The 11014-nt window shown below is 38.8% G+C and overlaps 1 protein-coding gene across 4 annotated transcripts; it reads right to left on the bottom strand.

Moving 5' to 3' along the window:
• Positions 1–4298: 4298 nt before the first annotated feature.
• On the bottom strand, positions 4299–10394 carry LOC122995527 (histone H3.v1-like). Of its 4 annotated transcripts, XR_006406807.1 has the most exons (6): positions 10139–10394; positions 6580–8164; positions 6225–6399; positions 5695–5770; positions 5157–5377; positions 4299–4967 (listed from the first exon to the last, which is right to left on the bottom strand). XR_006406807.1 is itself a non-coding variant. In XM_044370814.1 (2 exons), the coding sequence occupies exons 1-2, from the start codon at positions 10215–10217 to the stop codon at positions 7329–7331; spliced, it is 915 nt and encodes a 304-aa protein (XP_044226749.1). In that variant the 5' UTR covers positions 10218–10394; the 3' UTR covers positions 6430–7328. The 4 variants fall into 4 exon arrangements, 1 of the variants encoding a protein (XP_044226749.1); XR_006406806.1 differs by having other exon boundaries at positions 5157–5770; XR_006406808.1 differs by lacking the exon at positions 5695–5770.
• Positions 10395–11014: the final 620 nt, after the last annotated feature.

Genomic DNA, 11014 nt, shown 5'->3' with positions numbered 1-11014 from the left:
TTATATGGGGACAAACAGCTACTGCAGATATATAAAGTGTCACAATTGGCAAAAAAATTCAGCAGTCATGCCAAGTTTCCAGTCAGTTGTAAAAATCATACAAATGATTTTACTTCTCCTGTCAGTATTTGTTGGTCTATTTCTATTAGCTTGTTTGATTAACATGCAGCCTCTTTTCTGCTATTGTGTCCGCCAAATATAAACACAACAGACTCTTGCTTGTTTCTCCTCTATTTATGGAAACATTGCTGCCGGTTTGATTCACAGACAGAACTAATGACTCATTTTGACGTGGAGACTCACTGGCAGTGTTCCTTGGGGATAAAGAGGGCTGGAAGGGGGCAGAGAAGGGCAGTCGGGGTTTACTCTCACTCCTCCTCTCAGGGTCGAGTGTCCTCCAGAGGGGCTTTAGAGGAGGAGTAATATACTGAGATGTGAGAGATCGGATTCCCCTGGGATGGAAATGTAATATGACAGGGCACAATAGAAGAGGCAGGGGAGAGAACTGGCTGAATTTCCATACAGCAGAGGAGGCAATTGCCTTGGGCTTTTCATATGGCCTTGAACTTGGCGTAATTTGGTTTAATAATCCTGCATAACACACTTCTGTTTCCATGCCTCCCTCCATCATGTTCAACATCATGTAGAGCCATGTTAATAAGAGTGACAGAGGCGTGTGGAAGCACTGATGGTGGCATTTTACAGTCACTACGGATTATGTTCTTAATCATCAAAGAATTCAGGACCACAAATGTTTTTCCTCTTAAAAAATATATCAGATACTTCTTTAAACTTTGACTGATGTTAAAGAAAACATTCCGTACCTGGTAATCACTTCCTTTATTGCCCCAAGAGGGCAATTCATTTGGCTGACAAGGATCATGACACACAGTAATACCACACACATGCAAACACACAGAAAGCAAGCCAAATGATTAATGCACGTCGACAGAGTAACAGATTTAACCCCATTATATAAATAAATTAATACATAACGCAAGACATGTAACTGCAGCTGCTGTGAGGCAGTTTTCATAATTTATTTTACTTTGCTGGTTTGATAAGGTCAGATGGTTGACTTTTGGATCGTATTTACTGCGTGCTCCCTCTCTATGAAATGTGTCCTTTAAACACTATGTCCTCAATCCTTAAAGGTACAGTGCATCATTTAGATCTACACACATTCAAAATAAAGTTGTAGACCTAGTATTGGCACTCATTCCAAGTTACATCTATAATGACAATGATTATTTTTCACTATTATTCAGTATTTAGAAGAGGAAAATTCAGAGAATCACCAAAGTCTTTAGGATACATCATCCAGAAACCATGAGACATTTTCAGAGAGGACAAACTCATTTCCCCTGCAGTACTTAGTCCAAGGGCAGCCTGCTGTGCATAGACAGACATAGACTGAAACTCTATGCAAATTGCCCAGTTATTCTTCTCTCCAGCACAGTGAACTGTGAATTGCTATATCTACAGAATGCAGTAATGAATACAATTTTTGCAGATCTAATGCTAATAAAGTGAAGGTACAGTAGACTTGAATTTCTGTGTTGATATGAACTATACAAAGTTAAGCTCTCGTTTGTAAAATGTATAAATATCAATTAGTGGAGTGTCTTTTAATCAACCCAAAAATGTAAACCTGGTGGTAGCGCTAGAGGAAAAGTCAGGGAATTACTAAAGTTTTTAGGATACCTCATCCGGAAACCATGAATGTCTGTGCAAAGTTTTGTGCCAATCCATCTTGCAGATGTCAAGATATTTCACTGAATAAGTGAAAACTTTAAAGTTTAAGTAAAGGAAAAGTCAGGGCATCAGCAAAATCATTAGAATTGATTTCCTAGAGACCTTGAATATTTGTAACAAGTTTCACAGCTGCACATTCATTCTGTTGAAATATTTCAGTCTGGGCCAAAGTGACTGAAATATCTCAACAACTAACAACAGACAGACTGACATCCATAGACCCATGCTGCTAGCATGGCTACAAATAAATGAGTGCACAAGTGAATTTTTAAAGACCTACTGACTGGTAATGTTGACTTTTGATATTAACTTTTTCAGAATATATCTGTTTTTATTCTCCGAATTAAGTGTCAATGTATTCTATGCTAAGTTCCAATTCAAATCAACAAAATATCACTTGCTTCACTTATCACAGAATCGTATGTTTATAGCTAGAAAAAAATCACTAAAATGCTTGCCTGGAGTTACAGAAATAAGAGCATTTTTTTACTTGCTCAATCTTTTTTATTTGATTTAGCAGAAGAAGCTTTGATGGTAGAAGAAAGCTCAGATTTTGAAGTGCAGTAACATGAAGCAGGTCAGACCAATAGCCTTGAAACAGTGAGAAAAAGCTTGTTAGTCAGAAACATCACTTCAGGCTCACTCATATCTTGTCAGCACACTAGCATGAATGAGGATGATTGACAGTCAACACAGCTGGAAGGCCTTTTTAATTTCAATCATTGGCCGAGAAAGAATCACATTCTACGGCAAGAAACTTCTAACACAGCCTGCTCTCTTCAAGTGCATATATAAATGCACTTATACAGCAAACACCTGAATACCCATATACAAGCATGCAAACACACACACACACACACACACATAAGCATTCTAGTCTAGCGGGCAGAAGTCTTCATAGTTAAATATCACACACTAATGAGACAGAAAAAAATCACAGGCACAGGTGTCAGACTGGGAACACACACTATCTTTTAATTTATTTCAATTCAGTGAAGCTGAAACAGAACTATACTCTCCTTATGAAGCTTACATATTTCCCTTACAATGTTGACAATATCAGTTGATGCTATATATCCAATCCTATTTGGGATATTCATAAAAATCGTAAATGAAATTAAATCTTAAATAAAGAAGAATATACAGTAGTAACCATTTTAATTGATACAAATTTGTGGATGTCCTGTAAAACAACAAAAACATTTCCTTAAATGTAATAATGATATAATATTTATTGAACTTTATATATATATATATATATACATATATATATATATATATGTATATATATATATATATATATGAAATATATATATTTATATATATGGTTAGTGTGACTGTGTATTAATGCAGAATCATGTCATGAACTTTTCATGTTGTACGGGTAGTTTGGGTGTTGGGACAGACCTTGTATCTTCTATCAACTTCTCATCATGCATTTCCAAAATATAAAAAGTGTGTATATGCTGCCTCTGCTGGTCACCCCTGACCTCTGGAGCTCTGAAATAATCTGCATGCATTTATGCAGGTTATCAAAAGAAGTCTTAGAATTTTGATGTACTGAAGACCAAAATTTTAGTCTGAGCAGCGTGATACATACCAGAACAACGCCTGTATTTATCAAACTGCAAAAAGTAAAATTTTGGACTTAAGTAAAAGATAAAAGTAAACATCTTTTACTTTTACTCCTACTCACAAATCTAAGAATAAAATTTATGTATCAATATTCCTTTGACTTAGAAATGGTCTTAAATGTAAGAGAGTTGCAGAGGTGATATTTTAAAGTAGATCCTAGATGAGTGCAGTACAGAAACAGAGCTGAGCACACCTCTGTTTTCTGTCAGGTGTTTTCTGTCAAGTCCAATGGCCTCTGGAGATGAACTCTTGGGTGTATGGGTGTCACAGATTGTGACACCCATACACCCATAGTTATTGGAGAATGCTCATAATGTGTTCAGGATCCTCCCTCATAATCTCATAATCTCATAATCTCTCTCTCATAATCTATACCTAATATAATTCTTGGCTCCACCCTCCAAGTGATCACAAATAAAATATGCCCGATCAATAAGGTGTATATACTGCAAAAACTTCAACTCATTCACTTATGCCAATCCCTACATTCCCCCTAAAAACTGGACACTTCTTCTCCCTGGGAATGTACAGCAGGCATTCAGGTTTACAGGTGTGGGTGGCCTGGAAGGGCCAGACAAAGAGTCAGTGACTGTAGAAGTACCCTGAGTAGAAGCTGGAGCCCTGTAGGCCGCTGTTGGGAGTTCATTCTCTGCCCTTAACTGTGTCACCTGGGGCAGCCAGTGGGTGAGGAGCCATATTCAAAGTTTCTTGTCTTACCATTAGGGGCCTGTGTTTGAATGTATAAATGTTCAAGTGTTTGTGTATAATCATTTTAAAACATGTTATAAAATATTTACCAGTTAACTAACGGGGAAAAATGTGCAAATTGTGCTCTGAAAAAGAACATTGAAACAGGTCCTTAAAATATTATGACACCTGCAGTTGATTCAGTATTTAAGAAGCTTTATGTAACTTTAACATTACTGAGGGTAAAGAACCTCACAGAACACAGTATCATTTCACATATGATGATTTTATTGAATTCAACAAAAACAGTCAAATTGTAAAACATTGTGACACATATGAACAATAGGAATGAATGTATGATCTATTAACAGTAATAAACACTTAAAATATGTGTGGTATGGACATGTAATATTACATCAACATGTAATATTTTGTATATTACATATTATACATATTATATATTTACCAAAGTATTCAAAATCACAGTAAAATGTTGTAGGATTATGATATTGTTGGATATTATATTATATTATATTATTCTATATTATTCATATTATTCATATTATATTATATTGTGTGTGTGAAGACCTTCCCAGTCCCACCAGCACAGAAGAAGCAGCTTCCTCTGTGCTGGTGGGGTCAGGACAGTCCTCATCCTCTAGGCTGGTGAGGAGGCGACTGGAGGTAGTGGAGGGGGAGGAGGGAGGAGAGAGGAGGGAGGATGGTGGAGTGGGGAGGGTCAGTCGTACTTTTACTCACTGGGTCTTCAGATAGTGTCTGGTGTAGTGTTTGGGAGGCAGGGTGGTGGGATTGGTTCAGAGGTCTGCTGTGGTGCTGGGTCTTCCTGGGATGATTGGTTGGTTGACATCTGCTCTCAGCTGCTTGTAGGTCTGGACATTTAAATCAATGACACATGTGAATATTTGTAAGCTCCATCTTTTACACTGAATACTGGAGTGATGAAATAATATTCAAGAAGGTTCTTATAATAGATATCATCAACATCTGTGAAGTTAATTTCAGCTTATACTTTATGTCACTGTTGCTGCCTTTCTAGTTTTAGTGAGGGGATTACTTACTTAGTCGACTGAAGCGCAGGCTGCCACTGCTTTCCAGTTTGTCCAGTGGTCATCCATCCTTCTGATCTGGTCGGGAGTGAACATATCTTTTTTGTCGATAAAGAAAACCTGGATGATGAGTCTTCCACGTAGTCGCTTATAATCCTGAAGGCTGTGAAAGAACAGTTGCCTCTGCTGGATGCAGCGGATCAGAGGAATTGTTCCAGCCTCCACAGCTCCAACTGTCACAACAACAAAACACATCATCTTTGGTGGACACCTTTGATATAACAGCATGTTAGACAGCCACCTGCTCTGTCAGAGGTGCAATCCAACAACTGAGACAAGCTCCCAGAGTATGAAGAATGAAGAGCATAATATTCATTCATCAAAGTTGTCATCACTTATTACTTTACCTTTGTCTGTTACAGCCACCTATATGTTACTAAAAAACATGAATTTTCAAGAGAGTGTATCAAATAAATAATCTTTGGATTACTAGTAAGTGATATTAAGACATACAGGGCACTTTTGTTAACATTGTTATGTATTAACTTACCCTTTTCTGGTGTAACCATCTACACATGCAGAAAAATCTTGTGTGTGTGCATGTGTGTGTGAGGAGCTTCCCAAACCTACGAGCACAGAAGAAGCAGATGGTGAAACTTCCTCTGTGCACGTAGGGTCAGGACGGTCCTCGTCCATTGGAAGGGGGAGTATTTGTACTCACAGGGTTTTTGGGAAAAAAACAAAACACAAGAGTGAGTAAGATAAATAATCACAGGATTTTTTCATAAGTGCCAACAAGACTTACAGGAAACTTTTCATAATGTAATTGATAATTAACATAGCTCTGTCTGACAGTAAAATAAATCTTTGGGATACCAGTAAGTGATATTGAGACATACAGGATACATTTGTTATGTTATTAAGCATTAACCTTTAACTGGTATAACAATCTAGACCTATAGAGAAAAATACATAATAGTATGACAGATTAAGTTAGATAAATAATCATTCAACTGTTGAATAAGTGACATTAAAACTTGCAGGACACTTTGTTAATGTTGTCATTAAGTTTTGATTTACCTTCTTCTAGTAATCCAGACAGTCACGATCTACAACTGGAGAAAAAGGCCTGCGTGTGTATGCGAGGAGCTTCCCAAACCCACCAGCACAGAAGAAGCAGGTAGTAAAAACTTCCTCTGTGCAGGTCGGGTTGGGACGGTCCTCATCCTCTTGGCTGTTGTGCTCACTGGGTCTTCTGAAAAAAATCAAAATACAAGCATGAGTGAGATAAATAATCACTGAATTTTTAGATAAGTGCTAATGAGAATGGCAGGAGACGTGCTACAGAGGGAGTGACATAAATAGTCTTTGGATTTCCGATAAGTGATATTAAGACTTGCAGGAGACTTTTGTACATTGTTAAGTATTACCTTACCTTAGTCTGGTACAGTCATCTACACCTAGACAAAAAAAAATCAAAATATTACAGATTAAATAAAATAAATAATTAACGAACTGTTAAATAAGTGATATTAAAACTTGCAGGACATTTTTTGTCTATATTGTCATTAATCATTAACTTACCTCTGGTGTAGGCATTTACAACTTAGTCTAAAAAAAGAACAACTTAGCAAGTAAGGTTGGGATAATTATAAAAGTAATAATGCTAATTAAATAAGATATTAAATGGATAAGCAGGTATATTGTACACTTAGTTTACAGAGTTTCTCAATATTAATATAATAGCCTAAGCAGGTAAATTTCTTTGTAAGTCAGATGTTCATACTTAACTTTTTTCACATATTATGTCATGGACAATAGCTCATGTTTTATAGCATTCTGCCGATTTAAAGTGTGATTCCCTGGATAAGAGATCGAGGGGAAGTGGACGTGTCCTTGGGCAAGACACTGAACTAGATGGTTATGCCAGTGCCTCGCATGGTACAATTTGTTGCTATCAATGCGTGCATGAATGAGAGGTAGCTACATTGTAAAGTGCTTTGAATGAAAGTGCTGTATAAGTGTATTACATTTAGGTGTCCTATTCGTTGTTATTTGAGGGAATTGTTATTCAAAAGGAAAAAAATGTATAACAGATGCAAAAATCCCTGGTGCAAGACGCTACCTAAGGCAGTTTTTACGGTTTTCTAATCCTGTTTCCTGTGGTGTGCAGGGCTGGCAATTCTAGTCGGAGTCACTGTCATCAGCCCACAACGGGAATCCAAAAGGACACTCCCAGTATCTCCTGCTTGTAGCTGAGGAGCTGCTGCCAGACGTTGTGCTGCTGGTTGCAGAGGAGCTGTGGCCTGAAGTTGAGGGAACTGGGTTGTCCATCCTTTCCTCACAGTTCCTCTTCGGGGGCTTGGCAGTCACCTCCTCCCAGTGGCTGTCTTCCCTGCTCCTCTTCGTGGACGAGCTGAGGCTGGGGGTTGAAGGAGCAGACTCTTCGGGCTGTTGGGATGCTGAGGCTCCAGGGAGCTCGTGGTGCTGAACAGGTACCGGTGGATGCCTGGCAGTCAGCTGCTGAGGAACAGCAAAAGGAGCAGGAACAGGAACAGGAGCACCAGCAGGAACGGGAGGAAAAGCTTCTCTCCAACGCTGCCAAAAGTTGTCTGGTGGGAGCTGCTGGACAAGAGGAGAACGAGGTCTGATGTCATCGTCTTCTAATTCCTCTTCATCTTCGGACAGACTCTCATATCCGGAATCCTCGCTTGACCAGTCAAACCAGTCGTCACTGTCATCTGTGTCTTCATCCTCCTCTTCATCCTCCTCTTCATCACTCTCGCTCTGCTGGTCGTCTTCCTCCACCTCATCCTCTTCATCAGAAGAGAACGGAGGAACGTCCTCACCTCCACCTGCACCTACAATACCTACCACAACCTCATCCTCCTCCTCCTCGTCAGAAGAGATGTAGATGGGGAGATTGTTGTCATCATCGTGGTCCAGGATCCTGATGACTTCAGGGATGCCGGGTCCTGCAGGACGCTCAACGAGGTAGCCGACACGCTGAAAGGAGCCACCTGATGGGAAAAGAGACACATCACATGAGAACTTGATTTCAAATCTGAAGTATTTCTCATAACATCAAATAATTGTGACTAAATAAGCAACAATCAATGTTTAAGTTAGACAACATACAACTATGACTGCAATACACGTGTCAGAGCTAGCCAATGGCAAAGCCAACAACACACAAGATGAGGGCATGAGAGTCATTTTTTATGCTGTATTCATGTGGGACTTAATGATAACCATTGTTTAGTCCACTCGGTCACTTGGAAAAACTACCTTAAAAGGCAACTTGAATTTTATCTAATAGATGTCTATTGATCAATAACCCATTTGTACCACTTGTGTAATTCTCATTTTATTAAGAGCTGATTACTAATCATTCGATTGTTGTGACATATTTGGCTGCCAAGTAAATGAAGGTTTACGCCATTCTGACTTGTGAGCTCTGTGATGAGGGACTGCTCATTACACTGCGTTTTGGTCTGGTCTGAAGACTACAACAATGGCTAAGCCTGAGTTTAGTAACACATACTATTGGAGTATGTAATGATGCGGAAAAAAAAATGAGAGCAAATATTAAAAAATACTATTCCCAAGGCCGCAGTGATGGTTTATAATTGTAATAGACCTAGCAATAATAATAATAATAATAATAATACACTGTAGGGCTCTCAGTTAAAAGGCGCACATAAACAATGCTCTGTAATTGCTAAATGAAGAGAGGTGGAGCTCCCTATGCGCCCTGCGCTTTTACGCGGGCTCTCTCCGCTTTTTTTTGGATCTGGATTCAGATTAAAGCCCACAGAGCTATGTTCCTAATCCGTTTTTGGACGAAAATTCAACTCAACGGAAAATGGAATAACAGGATAAATGAGAAAACGGAGAGGGGGCTAGGGAAGCGATCTAGGTGAAGAAAGCAACATGGATCACGAGAAAAAATGTGATTTATCTCTTAGTGGCCCATTAACTGACTTTTGTGTAGGCCTACGTGCATTGGAAGGAGTTTCTTTTGCACCAACAGAGCATTGTAAAGACTTCAGTGACACAAAACTTTCCATAGTTGGCAATAAGCTTCGTGAATTATTTAATGTGAAGTCAGCTGTGCATCATTATGCACGCTGAACCATGAGCATTTTGGTTAAACCATGCGCAACCAGCAACAGAGTTTCTCCAAAATAACTACAGAAACTTCTGTGCTTCTGTGCACAACAAACTAGTCGTTTTTAACTATTTATTTTCCCAGTTTATGTGATGCAAATCTTTAGGGGATGTACGAGACGGTAGCATCCTGGACGCAGGACGCGCACATGCAGAACCTTAAAGCTGCATGTTTCTTTCCTCTCCCTCGAAAAATAAAACAAACGAACAAACAGATCGCGTTTCAATGTTATGAAAATACCAAAAATGATGCAATTACAGTACGGCAACAGCTTCGGATACATTTTTAGACAATTAAGCTTCAACAATCAAAAAAGCAGCATAGATTTAGCTACACGTTAGAAGAACCGGACCCAGGTCTGTTTACACCTGTACGTCCTGACGTTCTGACGTCTGGAGCTCATAGTTCCAGCGTCTCCATGGTGCGACAGAAGAACATAATTTTGGCATTTTCCGAAATTTGGCCCAGTCGCCATCTTTTTTCCATAATTTCAATGCAAGTTTTGGACAATTTGATGTATTGAAACCAAAATAACAGTGTTTCAAATCACTACACTAATTGTTTACACATTCCACACCTGTCCCGGGATATTTCATTCGTTCTATCCAATAAATAATCATTTTACACGGAGAAATCGTCGAATAACTGTCTGTTTTCACCAAATCTGTGTTTTTTTCAATAGGCCCAATTACATGCTATGAACTGTCCACCTTTAAACTCTAAAAGTGACATTATTTTTTACTCTAAGATTGGTTTCAAAACTTTCTTGGAGATAAATAATGAATAAATCATAAGTAAAATATAAATTTTAAATTGGTCTTACCTGCCGGGTCACGGTCCATCTCATGGGCGACTCCAGTCAGCAGGTGGTCACCAGCGAAGAGGGGTCCTCCGAGGGCCATTTCCAACTTGTTCAGTTGTCCAAGTATCCAAGTAGTCCTTCAGAGATCCAAGTAGTTTTGTTTTCCAACAAGATCCGCTTTAGAAATTCTTTCCAGCGCTTCAATTCTCCAAGAGTTCACTTTCCAGTGTCCAAGCTTTGCAACAGGTCAACTCGGGTCCAAGTTCAGATGCAAAGTGAGGAATCAATGTTCTGCACGCATGACGTAACCTCGGTTTGCTCATCAATGACTCATCACGCGTGTGCGTCACATTTTCGAATATATGTTGTATGTTGTGGTTTATAATTATTTTTGCAACATTGTATTACATGTAACTATAATACAACATGATTCAGCAATACTGTACGTATGATCATGTCAATACACATTTGAAAACAATATCGAGAGAGAGAGTAGAGAGAGAGATTTTAAGCAGACCAGCAGATGATGTAAATTGCCTGACATTTGCGTCCACATATGAATGTGCTGCTGTGATCTTCCGTTCATTGTATTATAGACTGTCAGAAATGTCTCCTTCAGCACCAGATGCGTGTAATGATGAAACACACAGCCTGGATGCAGAACATTTTGAGCCAGACCACATCGTCACAGTTTTATTACATTAAGTTCTATGTACAATAATAGGCAGAAACGAAAACATATAGTCGAAGGTAAGAAAAAAAAAACCTGCATTGTTAAAAATACATGACAATTATGAAACTAACTGCCTTTCACCAGCAATAGTGACAACTGCCAAACTGGATTTTGTCCCTCATCACTCATTGAATGCACGTTAGGAAACGATTTCTTACGGAGGA

This window comes from Thunnus albacares, chromosome 13 (assembly GCF_914725855.1).
Source record: "Thunnus albacares chromosome 13, fThuAlb1.1, whole genome shotgun sequence".
In the NCBI taxonomy this organism is placed as follows: domain Eukaryota; kingdom Metazoa; phylum Chordata; class Actinopteri; order Scombriformes; family Scombridae; genus Thunnus; species Thunnus albacares.
Note: the sequence above shows the minus strand (reverse complement) of the source record. Positions and strands in the feature narration are given on the sequence as shown.

What these genes read in the sequence shown, in the direction of transcription:
- LOC122995527 (XM_044370814.1), bottom strand. Translation starts at nt 10,217, where the DNA reads ATGGCCCTCGGAGGACCCCTCTTCGCTGGTGACCACCTGCTGACTGGA. An exon ending in GATGGACCGTGACCCGGCAG is followed by an intron (nt 8,165 to 10,138) that starts GTAAGACCAATT and finishes TTTTCCCATCAG; the next exon opens with GTGGCTCCTTTCAGCGTGTC.